Source organism: Chanodichthys erythropterus, chromosome 5, assembly GCF_024489055.1.
Source record: "Chanodichthys erythropterus isolate Z2021 chromosome 5, ASM2448905v1, whole genome shotgun sequence".
Lineage (NCBI taxonomy): Eukaryota > Metazoa > Chordata > Actinopteri > Cypriniformes > Xenocyprididae > Chanodichthys > Chanodichthys erythropterus.
The window spans coordinates 31,088,720-31,108,323 of record NC_090225.1 but is presented as its reverse complement, the minus strand read 5'-3'; the positions used below and the strand labels follow the sequence as shown (position 1 = coordinate 31,108,323).

The following is a 19,604-nucleotide window of genomic DNA, read 5'->3' as shown; positions in this document are numbered from 1 at the left end:
CAAATGAGAGACTCACAGTCACACCTAGGAGGGTGAACAAGGATTTCCAAAAACAAGAAATTAACTGTGGGCCTCGGTCTGAAACAATATCCTCAGAAAGACAAAAAAAATTAATTAATAAGCTCAGCCGTTTCTCTAGCTGTATAGAGACCCTTGAGTGGGACCATCTGGCAGGCCTTTAAAACTCTCTCAACAATTACTAGTATGCAGGTATTACCTTCAGAGGGGGGTATTTCAGTGATAAGGTCCACTCCTAGGTGTGACTACGGATGTTGAAGTAAGGGCAGCGAGAGGAGTAGATGTTGTGGTGTCCTGGAGATGGCACACTCTTGGCATCCCTGAACAAACTTTCTGGCATCCCTGGCCATCAGAAGTGATCTCTGAGCAGCGAGAGAGAGGGTTTGATTGGACCCTTGGGTGGTCATTGCCCAATGAGGAGTGAACAGAGGTGATCAACAGAGTTCGTTGGTTTCTGGGGACATATAGATCGTATATATGTCCCCAGAAACCAACGAACTCTGTTCAGGGCAGCCTGGCAGAATGGCCTCAGGAGCATTAGTGAGCTGCTCATTTAGGGTCCATTGAAACTCTGGAATGTCAGGAGAGAACATTTGAGATAGGGTGTCAGCCTTTGAGTTTTTGGAACCAGGGCGATAAGATATGGTGAAATTGAATCTGGTGAACAATAAGGCCCAGCAGGCTTATCGTCTCTTGGCTTCATGGAGGTATTCAAGATTCTCGTGATCAGTAAATGGTCGAACCAATGTCTCCTTTCTTCTAAGGCGAGTTTGATGGCCAGACCGATTTCTGATATCATAATTTCTATCTGCTGGGATGAGTTTTTTGGAAAAGAAAGCACATGAATGGAGATTTGGTGGTGTACACTGCTGTGGAGAGAGCACCGTTCCTACCCCAGTGGTGGAGGAGTCCACTTCCACAATGAAGGTTTTCTTGGGATCTGTGCTTATACACCCATTTTCATTTTTTTTTACTTTAATGAAAGGTCTGAAAGGCAATACAAGATCATAGGGATTAACAGTGCAGATTTATTTTCACAGTCTTCTCTGTTCATATTTAACAAAGTTGCCAATAATTCTGACCAGGGCCTAAAATGACACTCGCCAGGTGCCAAATATGAGTAAGAATTGGTGTTAGCTAGTATATGAAATGGTGCCACCTGGCTGTTAACATTTTTATGAATTCTAACAATGCAATGTTCTGAGAACATGAACGTGAACCAACATGAATGACATTTGGGACAGTTAACAGGCCAGCGCTGCATCGTAACGAAAGACAGCTGAGAAAGTAACGCATGTGTATCACTATATTGGATCCGTGCATTAGTTCTTAAAGTGACAGCAGCCTAATAAAGCTGCTGCCGTCTGTGTCCATAATGTTTAACAACAAAAGACAAAGAAAAATCACTCACTGCTACTGACTGAATAACTTTTGTAACTTTAATAAGGATTAAACTGTTTAATTTATACAGTGAAGACTATGCAGTGTTATTTTACATTTGATTACTTTATTAAATTTTTGTATCAATTTCTTGGCTGGTAAAAAAGATTTATGGCAGTAAAAGTCATTGGCCATTGGCAGGTGTGACAAAAAAAAATTTGTTTTAGGCCATGACTCTGACCATGACTATATGTTAAATCAGACTGACAGGTGCAGATGTGGCATGATTATCTGTCTGAGAGTTTCTGTCACACACACACACTTCCTGACAACATGTACTGAACAGCTGCAATCTTCATATCAAAATATTGTCACTTTGTCCAAATTAAATCTTGTATATTCCAAATAAATCTGCCAATTTTAGTTTTAAGTTTTAATAAGGAAGCTTGTACAATGATTAACATCATCTAAATGTTTTGAAGAATTGGTTTTCTGTGGTTCTTCTACTTAAAGAGGTGGCTCAACACTTCCTTCACGGTTTTCACGTACACCTCATCAGGTGGAGGTTTTCTTGCACTGCCGGGCTGAAGAAACTTGCTGATTTTTGGTAAGGCCTTCATTCTTTCCTGAAACGCCTGAGAAAAAAAAACATAATCATGATGCTAAAATAAAGACTGTCACAGGAATTATCGGTTTGATTCATGGACTGAATTGGTCAGGCAACACACTGCTTCACTAAACTGAACCAGATTACTCTCTCACTCCCTACTATATATTCAACAATCAGTACTGTGTTTTTATTTGTACTGGATATAAATTTGAATGTTTAATGAAACTTAACATCACTCTATTCTGACTGTTTGTTCATACACCAATGTTTAAAGATACAGACATGTTCACAAAAAGAGTTTTCTGGTCTGTGTGGGAAAGTGTGTAACAGCACCTGGATTTTGGGAAAGGTTGACAGTATTGTAGGGAATAACTCCTGCAGCATCAGAGTGGCTTCCAGAAGGTGAACGTCAGCACGGCTCAACTGGTTTCCAACCAGGAAATCAGAGTTTGCAAGACCCTAAAAAAGTCATATCAGAAATTGCATGATTTCATTTATCCAATATGGAGAATCATGCTTCAAAATGGGAGGAATGAAAAGTCAGAGCTATCAGTACCTTTTCAAACACAGGCATGAAGCGCTCTTTTGCCTTTTGCTCTATATTACTGAGCTGTTTCTGCTTGTTTTCGGCTGGTGCGAAAACAGACATTATGATAAGATCCATTAGATCGATCATACCCTCTGAATACATGTCAATCCTTCAGGACAAAATACAGTGATAATTGCTTAGGTGGGGTGGAAAAACAAGGCTTACTTGTTCACTGGAATCTTATTTAAAAATTGAGAAACAACTTGCATTAAAAGTTGATACTTACAAAGCCCGTTCTTTAATGTCTTTTCCATAGAGGTTGTATTTTCCAGCGATGTAATTCAAGATAGCCTTTGTCTGCACAAGCTGCATCCCATCTATTTCAACCAAAGGCACCTGCTGAAACATCAGGGCTCCATCTACAGTAAACAGGAATCACATTGTTATAATCTGTGCTGCATAGATTACTTCTTCCAAATTCCATGACAAAATATTGCCATATTGATATAAAATAAAAAGAGATCATGAAGGAAAGCTATTAAGCAATCAAATTAAAGTAATAATTTTATTATTAACTTAAAGTCTCAGGTTTTACATCAACTAAATATATAAGGTCAAAGTTGGGGAATCCCTGCATTGCATGTAAATATGAAATGCTGTACATTTGTACATTTTAATGTGTTTGAAAGACAACAGTGAAATGGTTTCTGCAAATCCAGTGATCAAACAGAAAGCTGTTCACATGACTAGTGGCTGGTCTGTTACACAAACCTGGAAAAACCTCTGAACTTACATAAGCAGTAGACTTCTATAGAAAATAAATTTTAAAGTATAACAAAGAAGTAGAATCACTGAATTATGAATAATTTACTGCCATATTGAGAATAATGTAATAAATAGAAAAGTAGTCTAATTATGAGTATTTTTAAATGTAATATAATCTAATTACAAGTACTTAATTTTTGGAATCTGATTATGTATATGTAAACGGTTACTACCCAGCTCTGCTTATAGGTTCATAAAACAAGAATGATGAATAGTCAACATACCATTCAGCAGTTTATCATAATGCTCCCTTTTGGTCAAAAACACCTCCTCAAACTGTGAACACAACACCAAAAGTCAAGGTGAAAAAACACTTGATCAAAATGCAACATTCAATTTCTAAAGTTTTGTGATTGTTTGTCACATGCATAAAAGCTATTTTTATTACACATCTTTAGAAAAAAGTTACATATATGTAAAGTGCCAATCTCTTTCCTCTTTTTCCAAAATGCATTTTATTTTGCATAGACTTGGAAATCTTTTCGTGACATTATGCAACAAACCTCGACTCCAGCTGCAGCCAAAAGCCATCGGATCGACTCCATTTTCCCTCTTCCATTGAAGTAATGCAACACAACTTTCCCAGACATTTTCACAAAATAAAGCGACACTTCAAAAATAAAATTTCACAGAATAAAGCAAAGCTCTTTGCTGTGCAGTGTGTGTGTGTGTGTGTGTTATGTTGACTGTTCAGGATGTTGCGCAGTATTCGTGGGAGGCGCTGCAAAATGCAAAAATCTAACACTCATGTCTGTGAACACATAATGCTGATATCGAGGTATTTAGTAAACAAACACACCGTTTCGTGGATCAGTATGCTTCACTTTTCATTTGACTAGTCAAATTATAATCGTGACTCCAAAATACAATTGTAACTATCTAAAATATAATTTATATTGTAAAACCGAAGCTTTATGAAAACATGTGCACAAATTGTTTAATTTATAACTTAAAAGAAACGAAAGAATATTGTCCACATTTCCTAGTACACCGGGGTTGCCAGATTTTCACAACAAATTCCGCCCAAGTGCTCGTCAAAACTACCCTAAACGCGGGTCCATGTTTTCCCTGGTAAAAATCGCGTTCCCGAAGGGATAAAAATCCACGTTTTCACAGGTAAAATTCGCATTCCAGGGGGTAAATATGATGTTATTTGGAGTCGCTTCAACCCGGGGTAACTTGGCAACACTGTCCCACAGCGGAGGATATGGGGCGGGGCAGCACACCTCCAATTTGATTGGTTAACCGCTCTGAGCATGCGCATTCCTTTATGTACGATTTTGTGAATGATTTGACCTTATCACATAAATCTTATCTATTACGTATTTTAGTAGTATATATTGGCTATTGTTTTATTGTACTTAAGACACAGAATAGATAAGTTATTGTTTATAAACGAACGCTTGGTGGCAGCACCTACATGAGAAAATACTATAGTAATTTATAGTAAATATTACAGTGTTTTTGAACCATACTATGGTAAAATACTTGAATTAATTTGTTGTGGTAATATAAAAACTAAAGTAATATAAACAAATTACTTTACCCAATAGCTATACTAAGTTTTCTACAACTATACTATGAATATACAGTTTACTGCAGTAAAAACTAAAATATACTACAGTAAATTACAGTTGATCAGTTCACTATAGTTAATACTACAGTATGCTGTAGCATTCATTAACAGTGTTGTAAATAATATAATACATACATTTTACTATAGTAAATACTATAGTATTTTTTCATGTGGGTACTTCAGGCTGAATAGAGCTGTTTTACATTAGCACTTCATTCATTTGACTTCTTCATATTTCCATAGCCTATGTTTTTATGTAGACCTGCCATTGGACAAACCCCAACGCAAGCAGCTTTTTTTTAATAGTTTTTAAACAAGGTGATTTGTTGTCTAATGCTTGCATTACTTGGTAAAAAGGCTAATGAAATGTTTAATGGCAAACTCATTTTTCCTTCTTTACCTGTTAATAAAATATGTAGGCCTATATATTGGGTCTGTATGCCTATGTTATAGTTTTTAAAGGTTCCCATTTTATAGTAGGCCTAAATAAATGTCAACAGGTTAGCATGCACAAATATCTGTGACTGTGACATCAGGGAGGCCTATTAAAAACCCAATTATTTATTTATCCACCCCTGCATTGTGTGTGCATGTCATAATCTGCATATATAGGATGAAAATAGATTTTAAATCACTGTATATCTGCATAACTTAAACATCACATGGAGCTGTAAATCTGTGTTGGATCTTAAAAATAAATAAAAATAGGCTAGCCAGCAGAGAAGTGATATGAAAATGTATTTCTTAAATATACAATTTTGCTATAGCTTTCAAAACAGCCTATTATTATCTGATTAATTGTCATTGTGGTTTTACTTTAAAATGTAAAATCAATTCTTACTGAAATACAGTGACTTGTCATCATTTCTGTAAAATCCTGAGTCTGTGCTTATCCACCGATCCTAATGGAAAAATAAAGAAGCCTAAATAAATTATGTACTATTACGGACCCCTGCATGACATGCAGAAAATATAGTCTACTACCGGCCTATAGAAAATAAATCTCCTTTGCAATGATAGTAATTTCATGTAGTTCTGCGGATAAAATATTTCACTGCTGGATAAATTAAATAAAATAGGCTATAGTTAAAACAGTGTATCATTTATATAATTTATACCACCTGATCCAAAATATAACATATTTTGTTATATCGCCCAGCGGCAGTATGTGGAGTGTGACGTGGATCACAATGTTGAACGTGAACCTGCAGACCTGGGCAGAGTTGTTGTGTATGTGGTCACCATTGAAGGCTTGACTAAACTGTGTCATCTCGTGTCAGTGATTCATTGTGCCTCATCAGGCAGGAACACACCAAGCCGACAGTCTGAGGATGACAATGACAACAGGCCATGCAATCAAAAGGCGGTACAACGGGTTCATATCATGCAGTCCCCATGCCTTGAAGCCTTCCATGGTCACGCCCCCATTAGGCTAACCATCGACAGCTGTGCAACAGGAAACATGATAAGTGTGGCGTTTATCACAGCTGACAAGATGCTTCACGAAAAATAAAGTGCAGTTGATAGACGAACGACAAGGAAGCACAAAAAATGAGCGTACAGTACACAAGACTAAAAACAAAGTCTTTGTTGTTAGTCGCAAACAGCACAGCAGCTCCAGACAATCAAAACCCAGTGTTACTCACTGTGAGAAGCGGAATCAAAGCAGCCTCCACATCTGTTTTCAGGCCTTCCCTCTTAGCTCTCTCCAGCGCTGGAAAGCTTTTCTAAAATAAACACGGTCCTAAAGCGCTTGCCCAGTCATAAACCTTCATTCCAGTGATATTCTTTTGAGCTCTTTTTTATTGTGTCCCATTTCTCATTCTGCAGTTTTTTTTCTTATTTTCAAATCTCCCTCTTGCTCGTTCTGTCTCATCGACTGTCATACGCTCCCTAATGCTGATTGCTTACATGTTTGTTGTTGGTATTGGCCCAACAACTTCTAAACAGTGTTTTTGAAATACTACTGAGTCCCCCTTTAAACTGTTTAATTGATACAGTAAAGACTATGCAGTATTATTTTACATTTTATTACTTTATTTAATTTCTGTACCAGTTTTACAACTGGTAAAAAAAAAAAAAAAATGTTTATGGCCGGTAAATTTTCTTAAGTCGCCGGTCATTGGCAGGTGTGACAAAAAGTTAGTTTTAGGTCCTGCCTTGTGAATGTGTCCTGCTGTCATTAGTTGATTTAGTCATGTGGTTTCTTAGTTCTGTTTTGTGATTGGGTCATTGTCTTGATTGTTCATGGGTGTTCCTTGTTTTGTCATCAGTCTGTCTGTTTAAATAGCACTTTTATTTCATTGTTCTCTTGTCTAGCTTTGATGTTTGTGTAACCTGCTGTTTCGTGAGTGTTAGTTTATGTCATGTCATGTCAAGTAATTTTTAGTCAAGTCTTTGTTTAGTTTGCATTTTGTTCACGTCTTGGATTAAATAAACTGCACTTTCTCACTACGCATGCCCCAGTGGACCATGTTTCAGAAAGTTTGACCTAGAATATGAACCCAGCAGTTTCTTGTCTTTTGTGTCTCCATCAAGGCACACGGCTATCAAGGATTATGTGGAGGACTTTTTGTGGACTTTGTGATCTAGTGGGCTTTAATGATATAGCCCTCAAGGACATTTTTCATGTGGGTTTGAATGAACCTGTTTCTTTACGGCTTACTGGGGGAAAATACACTGGTCCCTGGAGGAATATATTGACCATGCCTTGTTGTTAAGTGGATCCTCTTTTACTGTGGGGAAAGTGGAAGAGAAATCCTGCAATTCCCCAGTCTCTACCAAACCAAAGCCCTCAACCATCATGTCTGTCATGCCAAAGTCTTATCACGTCTGCCACATCAGAGAATCTCCATGCTCCTACTGTCATGTCTGGAGTTATTCACGACACGCCTACCATGCCAAGGCCTGTCCAGGTCAGGCCTGCCAAACCAGAGCCTGTTCACGTCATGCCTACCAAGAAAGTGAACGTTCACATCATACCTGCTAAGCCTGAAGCCCCAGGTACACTTCACTTTCCACGCCCGGACACGTCGAGCGCGCAGTCGCGTCCGCGAAACGTTCAAAGTATACTTCACAACGGATGTGCGCGGATGACCGCGTTCATCACATGCGCAGTACAGCATTTTTCTATGCTCTACCAGACATGGGAGGGCAGCACTAGTCGTGTCATCAACGGGATATTCACTGGGCATGAACGGAGAAGAAAAGTAGTACATCCTTTCCAATATTTTTACTTATCTTCCTCTATGAATTTGCCGCCCTAAACACGTCTTTGTACGCTTTCAAACATGAATTGTACAAATGTGGTTACTTTCTAATTTCTTCACACAAACGCTGGTCAAGTTCGCCTTCCATTGTCGTGTTTTTCTGTTTTTTTCAAGCGTGTTGTTTTTAAACCGGTCTTTTCACACTCTTCTTTGACGGCTGAACACTGTGCTCAATACTGTGCGTATTGCCACCTAGTGGACTCTTCTATACTGCTTGCGCATGCGCTGTTGCAGACGGACTGTCTGCGCGGTCTCGAAATTTGGGCTGCACGCAGCCAGGGTGTGGGGCCGGCCGTAAGCCCTCCGCATTACGAAAATTACGGTGCACAAATGCGGACGGCCGAAGTATACCCAGGGCTTGAGCCTGTTAACGTCATGCCTGCCAAACCTGAGTTTCTTCACGTCATGTCTGCCAAGCCAGAGACTTTTCACGTCATGCCTGCCAAACCTGAGTTTCTTCACGTCATGTCTGCCAAGCCAGAGACTTTTCACGTCATGCCAGCCAAGCCCTGAGTCTCCTCATGTCAGGCCTGTCATGCCTGAGCCTGCTTATGTCATGCCTGCCATGGCAGAGACTGTTTACAGCTCTTCCTGACATTTCTTCACATCAGGCCTGCCAAGACTAAAGGTCTTTGCACACTGAGTCCACAATTCGCGTCCGAAATTTCTGCATGTTAAAAAATAACTGCGACACGAGAGTAGCCATGTCCAGGTGGGGAGGAGCTGGAAATGGAGATGTGAAGTCGGACATTTTCTGCTTCTCATAGAGATTCTCGCACTGCATTTGCATACTTTATCACAGCTGAAGTGAAATAAATGCAATGTTTGACTAATACACAGATGTTTCGGAGACATTTTCAATCAATACTTTATGTACTGCTTACAGCATCTGTTTTTACAAGAATAAAGTTCAACATATGCATATATTATTTAAATACCAGTGTAGTGGGGTCTAAGTTTTTTATCAGTTTTATTTTGAGAAACATGACACAATGCAACATTGCGACTACATGAAAAGATTTTTAACTGTTATAAAAATACAGATTCTAGAGCATTGGTGGAACTGAAGGCATGGCAATAAACACGAAACACATGTGATCATTGTCATGTGGTGAATCTGGCCAATCATGAAACAGCACAGCGCTCATCTCTCGTGCAGCTCATCTTGAGAAACTGCACTGGCTGACTCAGGTGGCTGATCTCGAATCGCTCTCATGGCACTTTGAAACCATACGTCACAGTCACATGGCATCGGCACTGTCTCAAGTCGGACAAAATTTCTTAACGGCATGCACTGTTTCAAGTCAGCCGCCGATTGGTCTGTGCGGCACTGCATCAAGTCGAACAAGCCTTTTTATCTTGCCCTGTGCTCCCCTTGTGAATGTGTCATGTTGTCATTGGTTGATTTGGTTTTCTGTTTTGTGATTGGGTCATTGTCTTGATTGTTCACAGGTCTTCCTTGTTCTGTCATTAGTCTCTCTGTTTAAATAGCCCTCATGTTTAATTGTTTTCTTGTCTAGCTTTGATGTTTTTGTAACCTGCTGTTTTGTGAGTGTTAGTTTATGTCATGTCAAGTAAGTTCAAGTCAAGTTATGCTTAGTCAAGTCTTTGTTTATTTTGTATTTTGTTCATGTCTTGGATTAAATAAACTGCATTTGGGTTCTCACAAAACTTGCCCCAGTGGACCACGTTACATCAACACAGTAGGTACATAATTACTTTTTTGATGTAAGATCATAGTAGTTAAAGACATATAAAGTGACATAAAATATTTTTTCTTGTTTTCTGGAAAAAAAAATCAAAATGAAGTAAGTTTTTGATTAAAATGAGCACAATTATCTGCCAAAGGGGAAAGAAAAATAATCTTGTTTCTGTTTGAAATCTCGTTTCTTGTTCCACTTGCATATGTTGCTCTACTGGTTCTGGAGCATTGGAGTATAATCCACTGCAATCCTCTGCTGAACCACAGCAAGGCGCTGCTGGGACCATGGGACTTGACAGGCAGTGATGAAGAGGTGAATGGTGTGTCGCTGGACGTAAATATTAATTCACAGAGTATTGTATCCACGTTGTACAACAAACAATGAAAAAACATGGAGAGAAAAAAAAAAACTTCAAACGGGACTGGGTTTTGTGGTCAGATGAAACTAAAAAAAGAGCTTCTTCGCAGCAAACCCACCAGATGGGTTTGGTGCACACAGGGATAAAAAGTACACCATATGTACGGTTAAATATACTGCTGGATCTTTGAAATTATGGGCCTATTTTTCTGCCAGAGGTCCTGGACATCATGTTCAGATACATAGCATCATGGATTCTATCAGATAAAAATAAATAAATAAATAAATAAAAACCTGACCGTCACTGGGGCAAGAAATCTTATAATGGGGCATGGTTGGATCTTCCATCAGGACAATGATCCAATTCAAACATCAAAATCAACACAAAAACGGGTCACTGAGCACAAAATTAATCTTCTGCTATTACCAACCCAGTCCCTGACCTGAACCCTAAAGAAAACGGAAGAGGAGACGCACCAACATAGACCTGGGAATCTGAAGGATTTGGAGAGATTCTGTATGGAGGAATGGTCTCTGATCTCCAAACTCATCAGGCATTATAGGAGGATACTCAGCACTTTTATCTTGGCAAAAGGAGGTTGCAAAAGGTATTGAATAAAAGGGTGCCATTAATTGTGGCCAACATGTATTAGGGTGTACTCACACTAGGCACAGTTGCCTTGAACCGATCCTGAGCGCGATTGTCCCCCGTCCCAACTCCCCCGCTGGCCTTCACTCACACGGCACTTAACATTCCAGGCCAGAGCATGCTTACATCATATATGCTGCAACTCTTTGAATGGAAGAATACAGGAAGTAATGCACAGATACTGCCTAATATATTTATCATTTATGCCGTGCAGCGATTTTCACGTATCAAAGGATTATTACAGCAGCTGTCATTAATGGAGGAATTTGCAGCTTTACTCGCAAACTACAATTTCTGTTCATCAATAAGGTGAGAATCCGACCCATTATAAACTCAAACTCATTCGAATTAATTACATGAATCGATAGTATCAGAGAAGTACTATCAGCGTACTATAAGAGTAGTAATAGAGATGTTTGCCGTAGTAATGATGACAGTTTCACGCACAAAAGTAGTAGCCTTTCAGTTTTCAGGCATGGTTTGCGCTCACACTGCATGCGAACCGCGCTCGAGCCCAACCGAACCACAACTTCTTCTAAGTGGGCCAGGGCCGGCTAAACGTCTCATCCACATCTCAGACAGCACGCAAATACTGAATTGAGCTCTTTCACGTCTTCTTGAACTTAAAAAAATGCCCGTATTGGTGAGTATCTTCATAAACATATTCAGTTATGTCTTAAGTGAGCATAAACAGCTGAGAAAGAAAATATATGTGTATATTGGATCCGTGCATTAGTTCTTAAAGTGACAGCAGCCTAAAAAACCTGCTGCCATCTGTGTCCTTAATATTAATCAAACAACAAAAGGCAAAGAAAAATCATTCACTCATTTTGTTTGAATAACTTTGTAACTTTAATAAGGATTAAACTGTTTAATTTATACAGTGAATACTGTGCAGTGTTATTTTACATTTGATTACTTTATTAGTACCAGTTTCATGGCTGGTAAATTTTAAATGGTAAAGTCATTGGCCATGGGCAGGTGTGGCAAAAAGTTAGTTTTAAGTTCTGATTTTGACCATGATTCTATGTTAAATTAGATTGACAGGTGCAGATGTGGCATGATGATGATTATCTGTCTGAGAGTTTATTCTGATGGTCAATCTGTGTTTTTATTTCAGAACCTCCTGATGGTTTTGCAACTTTTGATCTTGTAAGAGCTTGTGGACAGACAGACACACACACACACACACACACACACACTTCCTGACAACAAGCACTGAATAGCTGCAATCTTCATATCACAATATTGTCACTTTCTCCAAACTATCTTGTACATTCCAAATATATCTGTCCATTTTAGTTTTAATAAGGACACTTGTAAATTAATTAGTGATTAACATCATCTAAATGTTTTGAAGAATTGGTTTTCTGTGGTTCTTCTACTTAAAGAGGTGGCTCAACACTTCCTTCACGGTTTTCATCAAATTCTCATCAGGCGGAGATTTTCTTGCACTGCCGGGCTGAAGGAACTTGCTGATTCTTGGTAAGGCCTTCATTCTTTCCTGAAACGCCTGAGAAACAAATGGAAGGTTATATAAAACTCATAATCAAATTGCTAAAAAAGAGAGAAAAAAAAAAAAAAGATTAGGCTAATCAAAAGAATTATCGGGTTTGATTCATGGACTGAATTGGTCAGGAAACACACTGCTTCACTAAAATGAACCAGATTGTTTATTTCCATGATAAATTTATTATTTTTCTTCCGCCGTAAAACTGGTCATGCAGACCAAACTGTAAGGCCTAGAGACTGGCAACTTTTTTGCCCAATTGGAACCAAACCTTTGCAGAAGTGTTCTCAATCTTTGGTCACAGTAAAAACAACTGTGCCGATTGGACACTTGGTGGCACTATAACACTATAACTATGTGACCGTTAGTCTGATTGATGTGAAAATTGGCATGCAGTGTCTTGATCCAAGAAGCCATTACTGTCTCTGAGGACATTGGTGTGTATCGAAAAATATGGCCACCATTGGCCAAAGAATCTTGAGCACCAATTAGACAAGGTTAATGGAGGCCGATCGGAACAAAACTCGGTGGGCATGTTCAGCACATGGGCCCAGAGGTCTGTAAGGATTTTGAAAGAAATCGTCTACTAGATGGCGCCATTTGGTGTTTCACACCTCCACACAATATGCATATCATTTGATAGATCTCCTCATAGTGAACCACTGCTGTCAATCAAATAGTTCATTAAATATTCATGATTATGTCCAATACCTACTTTTACAAACTAGTCCTAGGTTTTTCACCCAATCAAACCCAGTGGAGAAATGCAGAAATATTCTCTGGACTCTGAATATCAATGATTATTAAAAAAAAAAGTGTAGAAATTTTGATTCTCAGTCGCTAAGGGGCACCTAAACGTTTGAAATGGGAAGGGACACTTTTACTAAAATGGCTATAACTCTTGAATGGAATGCGATATTTTCACCAAACTTGGTATACATGTGTATGGGCTCAATCTGTGTAGTGATTGAACGATTTAAGGTTAACGGAATGAAAATCAGTATGGGTCATCGGCACGATGCCCTGAAGGACCCGGAGAAGTTTCGAGCCAGTGCCACCTAGTAGTAAAATAAAAATTTTAAATGCTTATAATTTTGGGTGTGGTCGACTTATTTTCACGGGAGTCATGTCCTTAGACACTTGAATCCTTGCCGAGTCCAATGATACCAAACATGCTAGGTTTCAGTTTATGGTTTGTGCAACTGTGATTTAGCGCTTAAAAAAATGTTTGATAATTCGATAATTCTGTTAGTTTGATCAAGACAAAACCAGCGTAGGAAATACGGAACCATAGCTCATTAATGTTAATGCCCAATAAAAGTCGCCCATGGGTCATTTTTTTATGCTCTCATATATATACATTTCTATAAATTTGAGTATTTCATATTTCGCATTAACAAAATGTATTTTTAAACCTAGTTATTTTATAATGTTTAATATTTAGTCAAAAACGAAGTGAAAAACAATTACAGGAAATGGCTGATATATGCGCAAATAAATGCTACTTTGCCGCCACCTGCTGGTTAAAGTGGTAATTATTGTATTTTTTACTTTTACATAAGTGTTTTCTATCAAATGTTGAATTTCCTAAAGTTTTACAATGGGGACAATCTCAGAAGGATTCAAGTAATGTTTGTGGTCATCGCATTAAAAATAACATTTGAAGAAAATGCGTGTGTGTCTCTAATTACAGACAGTGTTTTTAAACAGTCCCAATAGCTTCGTCTTTATTGCAATCAATAAAACTGGTTTATTGGCAAATTAGGTAAATGTGATAACTGCATTAAAATATGAACACAGCATTAAAAACTCAACCATTGATGGTTTTGTGTCGATGAATGAACAGCTGACATTTCACTGGAAATGGCTGAGCTGGCTTAACAACAACTGGGAAGTAACTGTGCATATAGCCCATTGCTGCTCACAGCTATATTTACAGCTGTAATTAATTTCTGTGATTACATCAATAATGACACTGTTGACTTCTTAACTGTGACCAAAAATTGTAAAGTATTAAGCAATTTAAGTCCAGTTTTGGGGTTGATGGTCTGTGTGGGAAAGTGTGGAACAGCACCTGGATTTTGGGAAAGGTTGACAGTATTGTAGGGAATAACTCCTGCAGCATCAGAGTGGCTTCCAGAAGGTGAACGTCAGCACGGCTCAACTGGTTTCCCACCAGGAAATCAGAGTTTGCAAGACCCTAAAAAAGTCATATCAGAAATTGCATGATTTCATTTATCCAATATGGAGAATCATGCTTCAAAATGGGAGGAATGAAAAGTCAGAGCTATCAGTACCTTTTCAAACACAGGCATGAAGCGCTCTTTTGCCTTTTGCTCTATATCACTGAGCCGTTTCTGCTTGTCTTCAGGTGGTGCAATAACCAACAACATGATAAGATCCATTAGATCGAGGATACCCTCTGTATACATGTCAATCCTTCAGGACAAAAACACAGTGATAATTGCTTAGGTGTGGTGGAAAAACAAAGAATCTTGTTTAAAATAATTGATTAAAAAACAACTTGCATTAAAAGTTGATACTTACAAAGCCCGTTCTTTAATGTCTTTTCCATAGAGGTTGTATTTTCCAGCGATGTAATTCAAGATAGCCTTTGTCTGCACAAGCTGCATCCCATCTATTTCAACCAAAGGCACCTGCTGAAACATCAGGGCTCCATCTACAGTAAACAGGAATCACATTAATATATAGATTCAGAAAACAAGAGGAGGTGATTGATGAGGAATTTAATGAATAGTCAACATACCATTCAGCAGTTTATCATAATGCTCCCTTTTGGTCAAAAACACCTCCTCAAACTGTGAACACAACACCAAAAAAGTCAATGCGAAAAAACGTGTTGATCTGATTAATAGTTTGTCATATGCATACAAACATTTTTTTATTTATTATTATTTTTTTTTTTACACATCCTTAGGAAAATGTACATGTATGTAAAGTGTAAATCTCTTTCCACTTTTTTTTTTTTCGCATATAGACGTGGAACATTTTCTAGACATTAAGCAACAAACCTCGACTCCAGCTGCGGCCAAAAGCCATCGGATCGACTCCATTTTCCCTCTTCCATTGAAGTAATGCAACACAACTTTCCCAGACATTTTCACAAAATAAAGCGACACTTCAAAACTCTTCGCTGTGCAGCAGACAGTCTATGGTGTGTGAACTATGCAGGGGTTTATGTTGACTATTGCGTAATTCGTGGGTGGTGTTAAATGGGCGTGATCGAGGCAAAGGGCACAAACAAAAAAGCCCACCGTCCTATGAAAACGCACATTTACACAAATGCTGATATCAGTAACCTCATTTTTTTAGGTGTAAGTAACACATAATTACACCATTTCCTGGATCAGTTTTCTACAGCTCAAGCTTTCAAGACAATTCTGCTGATCGAATGAATGAAAAACAACGTAAAAATGCTCGGTCCGTGTACGTTTTGATAGTTTGTTTTCCAATTTGAAACGAAATACGCAGAAACGAGAAAACGGTCGTTTCCCGTTTTTTCGTTTGTTAAAAAAAAACGGAAAAACGAGATTTTGACTCGATTTTCGATTTTTCGGGTCACGGATAGAAAACGGAAACACGACTTCAAAACTCGTTTTCCACATGTGGGCGGTCATTACACGCCCCTTTCAGCCGATTGGTCAATCAAATCTGAGCCAGTGACGTCGTCTTCAGTTCGTTCTACAAAATAACAGTCCTCTGCCGCTATATCAGTAGATGTCATAAATCGGCTTTCTTCTGCCTAACGCGTATTTCACAGAATATTTATTTCAGAAATGTTAATCAGCACACAGACTGTTGTAATGCATAGTGAAACTGCACTACCCACACATAGGAGCGGATGAAAAGAGCAGATTAAAAAAAAAAAGAAGTTTTTATTTTATTCTATTTTGAATAAATAGAATAAATCACAATAAATACGTAGTGTAAGAACTTTTGAAAAACGAACAATAGCTCATCTCTCTTTATTTATTTATTTTATATGGCCTAATGCCTTGCTGAATATAGGCTAATGTTAATAACCCTTTGGTTAAAAGATTGAGGGAATATGTAAAGATCAAACATTAAAGATCATAATTACAGCTACATAGCTATTTTAGTTATGACAAAAATAATATATAAATGTTAAGCCAAAACGAATTAGTTTAAAGCTGAACTGAAACAGAAACCGGCGTTATAACTAGGCCTACCTCTCTAATTTGACAAATCCAAATGTTTCAATATTCACGATTTGGAGGCTAAACTATAGCCTATTTATTATTTAAACGCTTTTATTGTAGCCTACACAGACTACTTAAAATGAGCAGTATAACTTTTTATATATTTGGTTGAATGTAGGCCTATGTTATTTTGACAACAGACTGTGATGTCAAGTTACTAAAACTGATGTTGTGTGAGCGCGTGAGGCGCCGACGCGTTCACTTGAATTTTCTTATAAAAGCTGAAACAACATAAAATACTCAGACATTTATGGTCAATGTAACACCATTCGAATCTGTGAAGGGTTAAATAGGCCTATTATTTTTGTACACTCACAATAAAAACAAAACATTGCTCGTAAAATAAAGAAATTTTCTGCAGTCTCGGTTTCCTTTCTGAACTTCTCAAAAATGAACCGACACTCATATTGTCGCATTTTTTCCCCTTTCATTTTCGTAATATGTTAATTACTTAAGTGAAATAAATTTCGCGCATAGACATATGCTATTTATTCCTTTTATATAATTTAATCCTTTTTTTTTTTCGTTCACAGAAGCGCGGCAGGTGGTAATGATGTTCTGTTGTTTTTTCTGCTATTTGTTCATGTAGGCTAAAACTAACCCCCTTGGATTTTTTTTGTTTTTGTTTTATGATTCACAGACATTTATCAAATTTCGTTTAATTCTAATTTAATATAATCTTGTCGGTTAATGAAACGATGATCGCATCAGTTGAAAGTCAGGGGGAAAAACAGAAATTATATTGACAAGGCAACAATAATTTTCGTTTAGTTTAAGTTTTTCAAAACATGAACTGCATACAGTAAATTTTCCCGCTGTTTAAGCCACGGATATTTACGAAATAAAATAATTATAAAGATGATAAAATATAATAAAAATAATTACAAGGATAATAAAAGTTCTATGTTTAATATACGGGAGTTTTTGTTTTGCTGTTGTCCACTAAAGCAATTGACGCAGAATCGCCAATAGCCGTTAAATCGAAATTGAAAGCAAAATGTTCAGGGCCATAGCTAATTCATTCAAAAGCGAAGGAAAGACAGAAAAAGTGAGGATAGCAAGTAAACTGTGACATATGATAATGTTCACTGTGTTCATAAAAGTGTTTAATTTAAGAGATAAAATCAGCATGGCCATTTATAAGCTAAGGGAAACTAAAAAGCCCCCCGATGGTGATACCGTTATTAGGTGTTGCCACCTAGTGGATAGCCTATTTTCTAATATGACTGCATATTTTACTGCAAGGAATGCATCTGCTAAATGATTGAATTTAAATGTATAAAATATAAACACAACATTAAAATAAGAAAAAAATGAGTGCAGTAGCCACTGATCTATAATAGAGAATAGTCTATCATTATAGCCTATTGATCGGTGGTAGTAGCCCAAAGGATGTCAATGTCATGCGCTTGGTAACAGATGTAGAGGAATTTACATTTTAAAAACACAATGACAGCTTAAAAACAGACAATTAAATTTACTGTAGTTTTTTTAAACTACTTTTATCTGTGCAAACATATTTCTGTGAAATACGCGTTAGGTTGCACAGAAGAAAAAGCCGATTTATGACATCTACTGATATAGCGGCAGAGGACTGTTATTTTGTTGAATGAACTGAAGATGACGTCACTGGCTCAGATTTGATTGACCAATCGGCTGAAAGGGGCGTTTAATGACGCCCACATGTGGAAAACGAGTTTTGAAGTCGTGTTTCTGTTTTCTATCCGTGACCCCCAAAAAAAGAAAATCGAGTCAAAATCTCGTTTTTCCGGTTTTTTTTTAACAAACGAAAAAACGGGAAACGACCGTTTTCTCGTTTCTGCGTATTTCATTTCAAATTGGAAAACAAACTATCAAAACGTACACGGACCATGCTCGATCACTTATGGTAAAGCATTACTTTGTGCACATACAAATTCATTTAGATTTTAAAATGCTACATCATGCTAGTTAATGACATTAAACAGCACTATCCAAGCCGTTTTATGCCCCAGGCACTGCTCATATGACTACCTCAGTGAGTTCCACTCATTACATAATTTTCACATGTTGACCACATGATGGCGCCATGACACAATGAGAGCATTGTTTTTTGTGTGTGTGTTCCTGAAGCAGTGTTTTGAAATGCCTGCTTATTAAGATGTTTATCAGATGTATTTACACAACAGACATCTTAGAGACATACCTGTGCTATCTGGGAGTGAAGGAGTTTCTTCTCATTAATGAAAAAGGAAATTTCTGTCAGTAATTACTCACCCTTATGTCATTCTACACCCGTAAGACCTTCGTTTATCTTTGGGACACATATTAAGATATTTTTGATGAAATCCAAGATATATGATATAGACAGCAATATAATCACCACTTTCAAAGTCCAGAAAGGTACTAAAGACATCATTAAAACAGTCTACACCACTACAGTGGTTCAACCTTAATTTTATGAAGCAAATTTTGTGTCTTATTTCTTGTTATTGCAAACATCAGTGATTGATGATGGTATATAATAAATAATAATTTTTAGGCATTTTAGCAATTTAAAAATGTTTGAGGGATTTTTTTACACAGCACCCTTGCTTTCGCCAGATGGCACCCCGGTTGGGAAAAGCTGAGTTAACTGTTTATTGAGTAATATGCAGGGGAAAAGCACAAGAGTTGAGACGCAGATGCAAACACAATGGCCAAGGTAGCCAAGGGAGATGGAGTGCACACGCTTCAGTTTCCTCTAGCTGTGTCCCAATTCAGGGGCTGCGCACTTTGAAGTGCATGAAAGGGTGAGCCTTTAAAGTGGAGGAAGGTCTAAGGGAGGTGCAGGGTTGCAAGGCCTGCGCAACAAAACCATCACAAAAGTAGCGTAATCATGGCAAATCAAGTGTAAAAGTATCCAAATTCCAGACATGGCAACAATGAGCCGAGCGTCCTAACATGGCCTATAGCTGC

The 19,604-nt window shown here is 37.8% G+C and overlaps 2 protein-coding genes across 2 annotated transcripts; both read right to left on the bottom strand.

Moving 5' to 3' along the window:
* Positions 1-1,126: 1,126 nt before the first annotated feature.
* On the bottom strand, positions 1,127-4,431 carry LOC137020214 (glutathione S-transferase 3-like). The gene is made up of 6 exons (XM_067385472.1): positions 3,866-4,431; positions 3,587-3,638; positions 2,824-2,956; positions 2,565-2,706; positions 2,342-2,467; positions 1,127-2,033 (listed from the first exon to the last, which is right to left on the bottom strand). Exons 1-6 carry the CDS (start codon positions 3,950-3,952, stop codon positions 1,902-1,904), a joined length of 672 nt encoding a protein of 223 aa, XP_067241573.1. The 5' UTR covers positions 3,953-4,431; the 3' UTR covers positions 1,127-1,901.
* A 7,349-nt stretch (positions 4,432-11,780) lies between these two features.
* Positions 11,781-15,610, bottom strand: LOC137020213 (glutathione S-transferase A2-like). Its single transcript, XM_067385470.1, has 6 exons — positions 15,459-15,610; positions 15,194-15,245; positions 14,974-15,106; positions 14,724-14,865; positions 14,501-14,626; positions 11,781-12,429 (listed from the first exon to the last, which is right to left on the bottom strand). Exons 1-6 carry the CDS (start codon positions 15,543-15,545, stop codon positions 12,298-12,300), a joined length of 672 nt encoding a protein of 223 aa, XP_067241571.1. The 5' UTR covers positions 15,546-15,610; the 3' UTR covers positions 11,781-12,297.
* Between the last annotated feature and the right edge of the window lie 3,994 nt (positions 15,611-19,604).